The following is a 12,469-nucleotide window of genomic DNA, read 5'->3' as shown; positions in this document are numbered from 1 at the left end:
CTGGCCCCTGGTGTCCGGGAGGGATGGAGGGATGCTGCCTGCTCCTTTGATGTGATGGCATCGATGTAGTTGTGTTCAAGTCCAGTTGTCCCCACCGCAGCACAAATGTACAGGCAGGAGCCACTGCACACATGAGCAAAGTTGTAACTTGAAGCAGTGTATTGTTTTAGTGCTCCCCATTTACTGCTCAGATGCTGTATCCCTTAAAGGAGCCTGGCTTAAAGGGAGGATTTTTACAGCTGGGAAGCGCAGACACATGCATGCAGCAGCCCTGTTCAGCCTGGCAGAGACACACAGATGTGTGCAGTGATGCAAGGCCATGTTAGATGGGGCTTGGAGCAACCTGGTCTACTGGAAGATGTCCTGCCTGTGACAGGGGTTGGAACTGGATGAGATTTAAGGTTGCTTCCAGCCCAAACCATTCCATGATTCATGACTGCCAGGCTGCGTGGGTCACAAGGTCGGTGATGCTGTTACCCTTGTTGCTGCTGCCCTGCTTTTGTTGTGTGCTCCAGCACTGGCCAGACCCTATCCCTTGCCAAGCCAGGGCTGGTAGGTTGTAGGGAAGAGGCAGGCCCATGGGGCAGGGTGGACAATGGTTTCTGCAGTGCAACAGTCCATGTGTGTCCAGTCTGCTCCGTCTCAGTTACTGGATTTACATGTTCACCTCTCCTGTGGCACTGGGAGAGCTCCTGCAGGGTCTCCTCTGGCATCAACTGCAGGAGAGCGCAGAGCTTGTGCCCCACGGCAGAACCAGCTGCATCCTCGCAGCAGCTCTCAGGTTCCCTTTGTTCAGCGGGGGCACAATAAGGAGCCTGTTCCCGGCTCCTCTGCTCCCCCGTGCCGCCACAATGTGCCCGGGTGCAGGGTCCGTGTGGCTCCCGGAGCGGATCAATGGGGTTCGCAGGAAGCTTAACGCGCCGTGGCCGCACGCTGCACAGCCTTCCTGCCCTGGCCCATCAGCTTTGTGCCCTTGGGCCGGGGGCTTGGAAGCAAAGTCTGACGCATTCAATCATCTTTTCCTAAGCTGACAGCTCACCGTGTGTGAAAGCCAGGCACGGCTCCGGCTCTGAGCAGGGATAAAGTGCCGGGAGAGTTCCAGGTCCGGTGCGCACGCAAGGGTTGGGATGCTGCGAACTGTCAGTGTCTGGAGTGATATCCAAAGTCAGGGTTTAAGAGCGGTGGGTTGTTGACTGGGGTTAAAACTGATCTGATGTTGTGTGTGGTGCATGAATCCCTGCACCGGTATTTCATGGTTCAGCTCCAGTCCAGCAAGACTGGAAAACCCTCCCAGTACATTGAAGCAAAGCTAGGAACATGTATGGTTGTGACATGGGAAAGTCACTGTGCTCTTGCCCTCTGCCCTCACAAGTCAGGTCTCACAAGAAGAGGCCCAGGGGGAAGAGCTGGGGGGGGCAACTGGAGTTGGGGCCCACCAAGCTTGGGGACCTTCTTTCTGAAGCCATCTCCTGTGACGGCTTTTTGTGGTCTGAGCATCCTGATCAAGGAGTTTCCTTTCTTGTGATCCTGGAGGTTCTTCTGTTTACTCCTTCTCCTCCTCCTGTGTGCCTGGCACATCCTGAAGCTGCCCCTGTCTCTTGGAGTACTTATGGGTCATTGCTTTGTCCCATCCGTGCTTTGTGGAGCTTTCCTTCCCGTGGGTCTGCGCATCCTTGCCAGGCTATCCTGTTGGGAAAGTGGATGTTGGCATCTCCCTGTCCAAAAGGAGGAAGGGTTGGGAGGGAGAAGGGAATGTGCAGGGCTCTGTAGGTTCCAGGAACGGTGCCTGTGCTCTGCCTGGTCCTCGCAGGGAAGACCTTCCGGGAAAGCACGGACGTCTCCCGAGTTTAATGCTGGAGGTTAATAATAATCGCACCAGGCAGCACATCATTGCCCCCGTATCTGGTTGAGAGATTTACAACTGAAACTCGTGGCGGAGGAAGAAATTGCCTCAATCACTTGGAGTAATGGCACATGGAGAGGCACTTGGGCGTGACTGCTATTTAACACGAGAGCCCAGCTTGGCTTCATTTAACGTGCCGGTTCCTTTCTAATAAACAAGTTACACTACAAGGTGGGGATTAACATCAGAAAAGTAAATAAATTGGAAACTGATGAGGAGAGATGGAGGGAAATGGAAGGTGCTGGGGGGGGGCGATGAGGGATTAACTCCTGTGCCGGGGTGTGGGAATGACCCTGCTGAGGCTCTGCAGGGAGGAGTGGGGCACTGCTGGGGATAAGGGGCTGAGAGTTGAGGTCATGGGCGAGAGTTCTGGGCTTTTTCCTGGTTTACATGTGTTATGATCAGTGCTGTCTTCCCAGAGAGAGATCTCCCAGGTCTGTGTGTGCATGGGTTTGCAGGGCACTGTATAAGTTTGGGGATACACTGGACTTGAGCATTGGCAGAGCCAGCATGGGCTGGGCAGAGGGGTCGGGGGAAGAGCCTTGTGGTGCTCTGGGGAGCTCAGGGGCTTCCAGAGCCAGCTGTGGTGCAGCCCATTGGGAAATGGAGGTGGGCAAGGGAGGAAAGCCCTGAGAGAATGGGGATCCCTTTGGCTTTGGCTGCCACACGTGACCAGCTCTGCTGTATTGTTGACCTCTCAAAGCAAAACAGCCTCACCTCCAAATCCTCTGCTGTCCAGAGAGGTCTCCAAAGGCACCGGCACACAGAGAACTTGGGGCAAGATTTGGGAATGCTGCAGCCTGGTGTTCCCTGCTTGGGGCAGACATGCTGTCCAGTGCCACTGCGGGAATTCAGTCTCTTAACCAGCCCAGTAGTTTTTACTGTATGTGTTAGAGGAGGAACAAAAAGTGCAATGCACCAGTTGACAGGGAGGGCTGGGGGGTTAATTTTCAGGATGCTGCCTGGGAATTTAGCCGTGGGATTTCCATTATTGCTAATGGGACTCACGCAGCTTAATTTCATGCGAGCTACGCTCAAAATGTACCCCTAACCACCTGCAAAATCCCAGCCCTGAAATGGAGCCTTTCAGAAGTTGGAGAAGGGTAAACAACCACCTGAACCGGCATTGCCTCGCTATCCCCCCCCTTCCCCTATTGCTCCTATTTAGAACTGAGGGAGGGGAAGGAATTCGAGCAGTTTGAGGCAATTCCCAGCCCAAGAAGCGCTGCCTGAACGCTCACCGCATCCCTGCTCTTGCCAATTACATCAGCGAGTTATAACCCCCCAAAAACAGGGGTAGCTGCTGCCTCCCCTAGTGCACAGCACGAGCATCTAATAGCCCCAGCAGCGCCGCCTTCCGTGGTGGGGCTGCCGTTATTAGGCTGTTCTCGTTAAATGACTGCTATCATCTGCTCCCAAAGTACATTAAATCCCATTATAATTATAAACACACTTCCCCATAACGTTCTCCTTAGATTACATTTGCGCTGCTTTACCCCAAGGGGATCTTTGTACTAATACCGTCCGTAGTTGTTGTTTTAGCTGATGACGCTGGGCCTGGCGCTGGCTGTGTTGAGCCATGGTGTTGCTGGGCAGGGAGAGAGGAAGAGGTCTGTGTCGCTGCATCCCTAAGGGTGATGTGGGGGTTCAGGTGCTTGAGTGCTCCCCTTGGCATGGGGCATTTGTTGGCAGCATGGTGTTGTGGCTGGCATTACCCTTCCCGTTGTTCTGCTCCCTTTGCTGGGCTGTCATAGCCAGTTTTTGCTGCTGGACCTCTGCTGCCTGACCTGGGGTGTGGGAACCTGTGGGAACACTACATCAGTGCAGGGTACCCGTTTCATCTGGGCTGAATGTGCCTTGTTGGGGTGACGAGCTCCTGGCACAGGGCATCTCATGGTGTTTTGTGGACGCTGGCAGCGTGGCAGTGTGCGCAGCGTTCCCTTCCCATTGTTTTGCTCCCTTTGGGAGCTGCTGTTGCCGGTCTTTGCCCATCTCCCACCCGGGGTGCGGGAACCCTGCACGCGGGTGATGCTGACGTGGGGTACGCACCGGGTCAGGGCAGAACGCGCCCCATTGGGGTGACTTGTGCTCAGCCGAGCCCTCACCGCGGCGATCGACGAGACCCGATGGGGCCGTGCCCGAGCCCCGGTTCCCCCCGCGGCCGCTTTTGTCTCTCGTGGCGGGGGCCCGGGGGCAGCCTCGCTGCTCGGCTCCGCTCCCGGGCGGCGGCGGCGGCTCCTCCATGTTTGTTGTGGGCAGCGCTGTCCAGCCGCCGCCCGGCCCGGTGCCGCCCCGCAAGGTGCCGGTGTGCGGGGCGGGGCGGGGCCGGGGGGGGGCGCCCGCACGCAGGAGCGGGCGGCGGCCGCGGGGGGGCGGCGGGGGGCGGGGGCCGCCTGACGTGGTGCCGGGGCGGCCCGTGGGCCGGCGCCGCCGTGATTTGCTGCGCGGCGCGGCGAGCGGCGGCGGCGGCGATGAGAGCGGGCAGTGCGAACTGCCGGAGCAGCCGCCGGCCGCCGTGAGTGCGGGACCCCCCCCCGGGCACCGGCACCCGCCGTGCACCTGATGGGGCTGCGCGGGCGGGACGGGACGGGATGGGACGGGGCGGGCTGGGCTGAGCGCGAACGGAGCGGAGCGGACGGGGCGCGCGGGAGGCGGCGGAGGCTGCGCCCGGTCCGCGGGCGGCAGCGGCGGGGCCGCCGCTCCCCGAGCCCGGCGAGAAAGTTTGCGGCGAGTCGCTGCCGGCTGCGAGCTAACGGCCCCCCCTCTGCTCCCCGCTCCCCCCCGGTGCTCCTCTTGTCCCCCTTCCCTCCCGTCCCTCCCTCCCGCTCCTTTCCCCCTCCGCCTTTTGTTTCCGCAGATAGCCGGCACACAAAGCTGGTCCCGCATTCGGCCGCCGGCGAGGCACCCTGATGAGCGAGCCCCGGGCGCGCCATGGATGTGACTAAGATGGGCACGATCCAGCTGCAGAACCCCTGCCACCCCACCGGGCTGCTGCACAAAGCCAACCAGATGCGCCTGGCGGGGACGCTGTGCGACGTGGTCATCATGGTGGACAGCCAGGAGTTCCATGCGCACCGGACGGTGCTGGCCTGCACCAGCAAGATGTTCGAGATCCTCTTCCACCGCAACAGCCAGCACTACACCCTGGACTTCCTCTCGCCAAAGACGTTCCAGCAGATCCTGGAGTACGCCTACACCGCCACCCTGCAGGCCAAGGTCGAAGACTTGGACGACCTGCTCTACGCCGCTGAGATCCTGGAGATTGAGTACCTGGAGGAGCAGTGCCTGAAGATCCTGGAGACCATCCAGGCCTCTGAGGACAATGACACCGAGGGCGCCGCTGCCGATGGAGGCACCGCCACCGAGGAAGAGGAGGAGAGGAAATCGAGGTACATCAAGGGCCTCTTCATCTCCAAGCCTGCCAGCGAAGACAGTGGCTATGCTGGGGTGGCCGGCCAGAGCCTGCCGGTGGCTGCATCGGAGCAGAGCCCCACTGCCTCGGCTTCCTTCGGCCCCCTCTCGGCCATGAGCCCCACCAAGGCGGCGGTGGACAGCCTGATGACCATTGGGCAGTCTCTGCTGCAGGGCACGCTGCCGCCCGCTGGCCCCGAGGACTCGCACCCCGCAGCCGCCCGCCGCCCCCCCGGCCTCACCGAGGCCAAAACCGAAGCGATGCAGGTGGACGACACCTCCGGCCGTGACAGCCCCCGGGCGCCCGAGCCCGGTGCCTCCGGTGGGGAGAAGCCCGATGAGAAGGGCAAGGACGGGCCTGGCACCCCGACCCGCAGCAGCGTCATCACCAGTGCCCGGGAACTGCACTATGCCCGTGAGGAGGGCACTGAGCTGCCACCCGAGCCCGGCCAGGGGCTGCCGATGGGGCCAGAGCCATCCGCTGCCGCCCAGGGCGAGAAGCCACTGGGCATCTACTCCCTGCTGCCGAACCACAAGACTGAGCCGGTGCTCGGCGTGCCGCCCGCCGTGGCGTCCGCCCTGCACGTGCAGCCGGCCCTGGCCGTCTCCATGGACTTCAGTGCCTATGGGGGGCTGCTGCCCCAGGGCTTCATCCAGCGGGAGCTGTTCAGCAAGCTGGGGGAGCTGGCGGCCGGCATGAAGACGGAGAGCAGAGCCCTGGGTGAGCAGTGCAGCGTGTGCGGGGCAGAGCTGCCGGACAACGAGACCCTCGAGCAGCACCGGTGAGTGCCCAAGCCACGATGCTGCCTTTCCACTGGGTGGGAGGGAGGGGTCTTGCTTTGGGATTTGGTTTCCGGGCGGGTATCGTGCGTGCCGGTGCAAAGTTCTTGCCATGTACCCCAAAACCGTGCTTGCAGGGACAGCTGTTGCAACTGTCCCACGTCCAGCAGCCGTGCCAGAAGCTTCTTTCTAGCAAGCACTGGTCAGGGGGGCAGCCTGGATGGGGCTTTGCTGTAGGTGTTTCCCACTAGTATGAACCCCAATGGTTTCCCTGGCCAGCATCTGCTGAATGGTTCATGTTGCTGCCCTTTGAGTTCGGGGATCTGTGTGTGAAGGGATGCTGTGGGGTTGGGCAGCCCTCGCCCACCCGCTACCGAGAGCCGATCCCTCCTGCGCCATCACCATTGCATCTGTGCGGGGCTGGGAGGGAGAGACCGATGGGATCCCTGTGCCTGGCTGCAGCGGTGACGTTCGGGATGGCTGCGTGCAGCGCCCCGTTCCTTGCGGTTCCGTGCTGCTCTGTTCAGGGGGTGTTTGCACTTTGCACGAAGTAGTGTGTGGGTCAGGCTGGGCAGCGCTGGGCGAGCGCAGTGGGTCCGGCACTGCAGGCACTGGCTCAGCGTTGAACCTCCAGTGCCTGTGGGTGTGATTTCTGGGCTCCCCTGCTTGGGGTGGGGGGGTCTTTGTGCTCACCCACACCTCAGGACCTGCTCCGGGTGGGAGCGCAGTGGTGGCTGTCGGTGGCGTGTGAGTTCAGTGCTCTCCTCTTTGCTGCCTCCTGATAGCGGCAGCAGGGGCTGGAGCTCCTTCCCAGATTTGCCTGGGGAACGGAGCCACGTTGATCACAGCACCTAAATCAGCATCGCTGGTCAGCCCCCTTGGTGCTGGGCATGCTTTAGTGAGCACCGTGCAGTGCTGGCTGCAGCCCCGCAGCAGGACAGCAGTGTTCTGCCCGGAGAACGGCAGCACCGTGCGGTGCCGGAGCCGCTCGCAGCCTCCCCTTGCTCTGCACCCTGTCAGGTTTTTAATGAATCAACAGGTTAATTGGTTCCCATGCACATAACGCGCTCCGGGGATGGCGGTGCTGCACGCTGCCCGTGTGCGGGGCAGGATGCGCCGGAGCCGGTGTCGGGTGCCAGAGCAGCAGCTCCCCGCGTGTTCAGCCCATGATGTTTGCAGTGTGGGGCACAGCTGCTGTGCGCCGGCAGCATCGCTCCTCAGTCTGGAGCTGCCGTGCACACCGTGGGAGCAGCCCTGGCCCCTCGCAGGGGTCCCCAGCTCCCTGTGGGTGCTCAGCTCCTTTCTGCTTTGTTCCCTCACCTCGTGAGCAGGGTGCTGGTGCTGGTGCTGGGGCCGGTTCGTGTGCACAGAGCTGCCCCGGTGCAGCTCTTGGCCGGCCGTGCCGTGCGGTGATGCAGACCGAACGTCACCGGAGGAGAGCTGCAGTGAGGGCTCAGGGAGAATTTTAACGTGCCTTTCTGCCACAGGCTCGAGCATCTCCCTTTCCCCTCCGAGCCGGAGAGCAGCGACCGATGCAGCTGCAGGGGTCTGCTCCGAGGCAGGGTGGGCTGGAAGGTTGGATCCTTCCCCACGCATGCAAGGGTTGGGAGATGGGGGGCACGGCCCAGGCTGTGCAGTGCAGCAGCCCCTGTGTCAGTGCCCCCTGGGCTTGGCTCGTTTTGACAAGTACGGCCTCGGCCACAGCTTATTTCTTGTTTATTCCTGATGGTTACCAGGAGGCCGGGTACGCACCGTGCCCCCATGGGCTGACCCCAGCGCCGCGCTGAGCAGAGCCTCGAAGGCAACTGCTTCAGCCAGAGCCCAGCTCCGCTCGCCCGTTCCTGCTGTCGCAGATAACCTGGCGCTGGCCAACTTTGCAGGGAGAGCCAAATCCTTTGAGCCATTTTTAAACTGATCCCTAAGAACGTCCATGTTGAAAGGCATTGGGCAATGGTGAGATGAGATCACTCCCCCTGTCCTCCCCCCAGGTCTAAATCCAGGCAGTCTGTGTGCGGATGGGGTCTCATGTGGCTTTTTCATAGTGTTTGCTTTCTAATACGTTGTGAAAATTACCATTTGGGGAGGATTTGTGGGATCCTATTGTGTTCCTGGAGCTGTTAAACAGCTTCTGAGCTGGACTGGGATCTGTAACTCCCTGCTGGAGCGGTTCTGGTGGTGGCAGCAGCTGCACCGTGCTGGCTACAGGCCCCTGCTCACCCCAGTGCCTGGTGGAGAGGTGCTCTGGGGGAACCTCTGTGCTGCACCAAGGCCCTGGCACCCCCTCCTTGGTGTGGCTGGCAGTGGGGACAGGATGTGCTGGGGACACTGCGGTGTCGCTCATCGAGCGGCAGCTTTCGCTGACCTCCTTCTGCTGTGCATTCGCTGCTGTGGTTTTGCTTTGCGATGCTGAGGGAGCGCGAGGTGCCCAGAGCTGAGCCGTTCCCAGCTGCCGGGGTGAGGACCACGCAGCACCACGGGATGCTCGCCGCCCGGTGCCCTGCTCCCATGTGCTGAGCCCCAGCAGGTAGCAGGCAGAGCCCCCCCGAGCTGCTGCCGCTCTCGGCACTGAGCTCAATGAGCCGACGTGCACCGTGCCTGTTTACATCGCGCAGGCGAGCGTATACATATGGTGGGTCTGTTTGTTTACAGACACACATGCCTAGATAAGGGTAAATATATATGTTTAGAGTCTCAGAGCCTTCTGAGTGCTGTTCCCTCTTTGCTGGTATGGGAAGTGCACACAGGAATGAGGGGAGCAGGGGGCTGAGCTGGCCTTTCACCAGCTTTGGCGAGCATGGGGAGTGCTCGCCCCAGTGATGGAGGGGACCTGAGGGACATGATCTGCCCCGTCGCCATGCAGGAGCGCGGCTCCACAGCCACCCTTGGCTCGTGGCAGCATCGTCTGTGCCATGGCACAGCATGTGCATGAGTCGAGAGGGCTGAAGCGTGACCTTTTGGTGGCCAAGTGGCTGCAAGCCACAGCACTGGTTCTCACCGGGGCTCTCAGGTCCCTGAACCCACTGGTTGCTGCATGGTCCCTGTTTTCTTCCTCTCCGAGTTTATGATTTTGAGTAATCGAGTGTATATTGAGTCGGCAACTCTTTAATTTTTTTTATAAAAGATTTCCTTTTAGGTTCAGCAAAGTTCAAACTTAATCTAATGTTAGCATCGATCGCCGCTTCTAATTGCAGGCAAAAAAGCCATAGTTCAGCAGCCCTTTTTGGGCCTGTTCGTGTGAAGGGAAACCTCCCGAGCTGCAATGCGAATGCCACGCCGAGCCCACAGTAATTTGTTATTGGGATGTCAAATACCTTAAAACTTCATAAAAGGCATGGTTTCGTTTTTTAGTGTCGATAGCAAGGGATGGGGATGGGATTCAGTTGGGTTCATTAGTGGATGCTGAGCATCCACAGCTCGATTATACACAGGTATCTACCCACTATGGTGATGAGCTTGCTGGCAGCCTTTGGCACATGTGTCCGGATGGAGATGCTCAGCGGGAAAATGAAAGCGCTTTATGGCCATGGTCCTGGTGGAGGCTGCAAATGCTCGCTGTGGAGTGGTTTTGGCCAGAAGGTGCCTGTCCTCGTTGTTGCACAGGGGGATGCTCCTGTTTTGGGGTCTGAGTTTTGCATTTTGAGGCTTCATGGCTGAGCTGTCGCCTAAAAGGCAGTGCTAAGGGTAGGAGTGAGGAGGCTTTGCTCTTCCACTGTGGCTGCTGGCAGCCGCAGCACCCCAGAATTCACATTTCTGCCCTCTTGTCCTGTTTCTGAAGTGCCAAGGAGCAGCAGATCTATCCAGCTGCTGCCAGCAGGACCAGGAGTTAATGCTCCCATTGGTCCAAAGTGTTCCTGCTTGGGGAGCCCACAGCTTCCCATGGGATCCTGCAGTCCCTGTGGTGTGTAGCTGGTCAGTCTGCCATCCACACAGAGCTGTAACGTTAATGCCAGAGCAAACCTGAAGTAGTCACGTAGGGAAACATTCCGGCATTTGGCTCTTTGCTCACCAGCCTCACTGCCTGGATTAGCTGAGCCTCATGCTCCTAATGCCATTAGGCACGTTGGCACTGCTCGACGTGGCGCAGTGAGAAACAGATGCAGTATACCATTAAGGCAATAAACGTGATAAATCGGATCCCAAGTGCTTTGTGAGATGTTATTAGTGTTAATTTTGGTCGCCTGGTACAGTAGTTGTTTTTTTATTTTATTTTAAGCATTCGGTGATTTATGTCCCGCTGCGGCCGAAACTTGAAAAAAGGAGGGAAAAGGAGGGGGGAGGGAGGGAAAACCCGAGCCAGAGCCCCCCAAACTCTGCCCGTGATTACTTCCAGAGTCCGAGGATGACTTGGCAGCTCTTGTTTCTTGCTGATGGGCCTTATTAGCGGCACCTGGCATCATAAGGGGCTAATGGAAACCAGCGTTGTGGCTGCCTGGCCGCTGCCGCGCGGCGCGGGACGAGGAAGCTCTTATTAGCTTTATGGGCAGGGGGACGTGCCCCGCTCAGGAAATGAATGTTGCAGCTAAGGTCCGCGGCGCTGACCCCGAGCGTGTAACCTGTGAGCACGGCAGAGACCCCGCTCAGGATGCTTGGGATTTCGGGGGCTCTCTGGTTCTTGTCATAGGCAGAGGGGGAATACAGCGGGCTATGTGCAGCCTTGAACTTTTGATTTATTCAGTGGGGCACTTAACCGTTTCCATACTTGGCTCCTGGCGCGGAGGGGGAAAACCCCCTTGGCTTCCGTGTTATTCCATCAATTATCCTGCATTGGTTTAGCTCTGTGTGTGTAATGCTCTTTAAAGCAAACCCCTGAGAGTCCCATCATACAAAACACCAGTGTTATATATTTTATTTCTATTTCCCCTTGCCCAGTGATGACTTCTGTGTGTTCCCTCCTGCCAGCGATGCCCAGTGGTACTCCGACGCTCTGTGGCTCACTGATGGCAGAGGGGCTTCCAGGGAAGGGGCACTGGGGATGCTGCTGCTTCCTGGGGCCCAGGGCAGGCAGATCTGTGCCAGCTGATCCCCGTGGGCTGCAGAGTGGGACCCTGATGCATAAAACCTGCCTGCCTGAGGGCGCTTTGCCTTGAGCATGCTCCTTGGCATCTCCTGCAGCAGGTCCATCAGCTTTGTGGAGCCTTTTCAGTTCTCGGTACAACTCACAGAGTGATGCTGCTCACAAAGGTGCTCGCTGGCTGCGCAGGGGGACCGGTGGGGAGCCTGTGCCGGTTCAGGAGTGACACGACCGGCTCTTCCTTTCCCTTCCCCATGGAAGCGGTGCGGAGCAGCCCGGGTAGTTCATGATGGAGCATCCCTGCAGCCTTCCCCACAAGGCTGGCTCTTTAGTTACACTGGTGCGTAAATCTGTTTTCCTTGGGTAGAGTAAAACGATCTGCGTTTTCCTTTTTGCTCACAATTAGCAGGATTTTTCTTTTACCCCCTCCCCCCCCCGGCTTGACAGCTTCAAGAGAGGCTTTAAATGAGTAATTACTAAATATTTCCCGGCAGCCAAACACGGGGCCATGGCATCTCCTGTTGCAAAAGTGAAAAATATTTCTGTTTGCAGTTAATTTTAGTGGCAGGCAGATCATGTTAACTGGGTGTAATTGCTTCCAGATATGGCAGAGGGTTTTGTGTGTTGGGATGAAGGGTCTGGTAAGTGCTCACTTCCTGTGTAAATTAGCCTATTCCATTCATTCCTCCTTGCCGGCAGTCCTGGCTTGTGTCACTCTGCCTGCGAGGGGGTTTTTCCCCGGCCCGGTGTTCAGTGCTTTATGGAGGGTTCAGCCCTTTGCTGGGCATCGCTCCCTCCTGCGCCGTCACGGGCATCTGCAGCCGGTGGTTGATAGGAGATGCCAATGCAGGCAGCAGCATCCTCCACCTCCTGTTCGGCTTTGCCAGGCTGGGATTGTGCTGCAGCCTTGGTAGAGACCAGCAGCTGCAAAGCAGCCGTTTGATGGGCAGCAAGGAGGGTGGCACATAGGGGAATTCAGATGGCAGAGATTGGTGTAGGATGAGGGACGCGTCAGGGCTCATGCATCCCTTTGACCGAATGCAAGCAAGGCAGGCAGATCTGTGTGTGGTTGTGTGCCTTCTCCTATGGTTTATGAGCTTCCAGCGCAGTCGTGACTCTACTGCCCAGGCTCGAGCTTGCTTGTTGAGACCTGCCTCGGGGTGTTGAGGAACGTTGTGTGCGTATTTGTTCTGGATCATCTTTATCTAAGCCAAAACGTTCCCAGAACGCGTGGTGTGGGTTTTGAGCACTGCTTTGTGCTCGCGGTGTTTTGGGTGCCACGGGGAGCAGGCAGTCCCTTTGCGAGGGCAGGACGCGCTGTTGGACCGACCACGTGCTGTCGCAAGTGAAGGTGGATTCCTCTT

General features: G+C 58.8%; 3 protein-coding genes across 5 annotated transcripts in view; 1 reads left to right on the top strand and 2 right to left on the bottom strand.

Annotated features, from left to right (window-relative positions):
* ZBTB16 (zinc finger and BTB domain containing 16) overlaps positions 1-12,469 on the top strand; it is a 69,819-nt gene that overhangs the window by 10,527 nt on the left and 46,823 nt on the right. Inside the window, exons 1-2 of one of the 3 annotated variants that reach the window (XM_061368268.1) lie at positions 4,280-4,418; positions 4,765-6,096. In XM_061368268.1, coding sequence (XP_061224252.1) covers positions 4,835-6,096 — 1,262 coding nt within the window. In that variant the 5' untranslated portion in view covers positions 4,280-4,418; positions 4,765-4,834. Of the gene's footprint in view, positions 1-4,279; positions 4,419-4,760; positions 6,097-12,469 lie in introns of those variants that run through there. The other 2 variants (XM_061368267.1, XM_061368266.1) reach the window with 2 other exon arrangements.
* RBM7 (RNA binding motif protein 7) overlaps positions 1-12,469 on the bottom strand; it is a 43,647-nt gene that overhangs the window by 18,720 nt on the left and 12,458 nt on the right. The gene's annotated exons all lie outside the window — the stretch shown is intronic.
* Positions 3,722-4,789, bottom strand: LOC133220236 (uncharacterized). Its single transcript, XM_061368186.1, has one exon. The coding sequence runs from the start codon at positions 4,787-4,789 to the stop codon at positions 3,722-3,724; it is 1,068 nt and encodes a 355-aa protein (XP_061224170.1).

Source organism: Neopsephotus bourkii, unplaced genomic scaffold (assembly GCF_033783945.1).
Source record: "Neopsephotus bourkii isolate Nb327-2 ecotype Australia unplaced genomic scaffold, CSIRO-AGI_Nbou_v1 NB_1433, whole genome shotgun sequence".
NCBI classification, from domain to species: Eukaryota; Metazoa; Chordata; class Aves; order Psittaciformes; family Psittacidae; genus Neopsephotus; species Neopsephotus bourkii.
This window is presented reverse-complemented; position numbering and strand designations above follow the sequence as displayed.